Source organism: Fulmarus glacialis, unplaced genomic scaffold, assembly GCF_000690835.1.
Source record: "Fulmarus glacialis isolate BGI_N327 unplaced genomic scaffold, ASM69083v1 scaffold30585, whole genome shotgun sequence".
Taxonomy (NCBI): Eukaryota; Metazoa; Chordata; class Aves; order Procellariiformes; family Procellariidae; genus Fulmarus; species Fulmarus glacialis.
In genome coordinates, this window is record NW_009212807.1 from 921 (window position 1) to 1,686 (window position 766).

Consider the following 766-nt stretch of genomic DNA (forward strand, 5'->3'; position numbering starts at 1 on the left):
TTATGGGCTGTGCCCCTCCCCCCCGGCCAGCGTGGACCAGATTGTGGGCAGGGGGAGCCTCGCTGCGGACAAGAAGTTGCGGGAGAAGGGGGAGAAGCCGGCGCTGGAGACGGAGCTGGTGGACGAGCTCAGCATGATGGGTCGTGTGGTCAAAGTGGAGAGACAGGTCAGGAGGGGACGGCCACTGGGGAGCATGTCACCGTCCCTTCGGCGCCTGCAGGATGGGGGAGCCGGGACCCCTGGGTCCCCTCCCCACGGGGAGGGACCCGCTCAGCCCTGCCTGCCCTTGCAGGTGCAGTCCATCGAGCACAAGCTGGACCTGCTGCTCGGCCTCTACTCCCAGTGCCTCCGCAAGGGCTCCATGAACTCCTTCAGCCTGGCCGCCGTGCAGGTGCCTCCCTGCGAGCCCGACATCACCTCCGACTACCACAGCCCTGTGGACCACGAGGACATCTCGATCTCTGCCCAGACCCTCAACATCTCCAGGTCGGCCAGTGCCAACATGGACTGAGTGGGACGGATCCCGCTAGCGTGCAGCCGGGGGGACAGGATGGCAGGACGGCGGAGCAACGGCCGCGCCTTTAGCCACATCCCTCACCCTGTTACTTGAACCAAGTCTTCCTTTGTGGGGGTGCGGCTGCAGCGGGGTGCCCGCTCTGGGGGTGGGGTGGGAGCCCGTGGCACTGCGGCATGGCCAGACCACGCTCCTGGGATGCTCCTGCCCTTCCCAGGGGGTGAGACCCTCCAGCTCCTGGGGCCCTGAGTG

General features: G+C 67.2%; 1 protein-coding gene across 1 annotated transcript in view; it reads left to right on the forward strand.

Annotated features, from left to right (window-relative positions):
- LOC104076961 (potassium voltage-gated channel subfamily KQT member 4-like) overlaps positions 1-511 on the forward strand; it is a gene marked incomplete at its 5' end in the record, with an annotated part of 1,425 nt that extends 914 nt beyond the window's left edge. Inside the window, 2 exons of the mRNA XM_009578003.1 lie at positions 22-166; positions 293-511. Of these exons, the coding sequence (XP_009576298.1) occupies positions 22-166; positions 293-511 (364 nt within the window). The remainder of the gene's footprint in view (positions 1-21; positions 167-292) is intronic.
- Between the last annotated feature and the right edge of the window lie 255 nt (positions 512-766).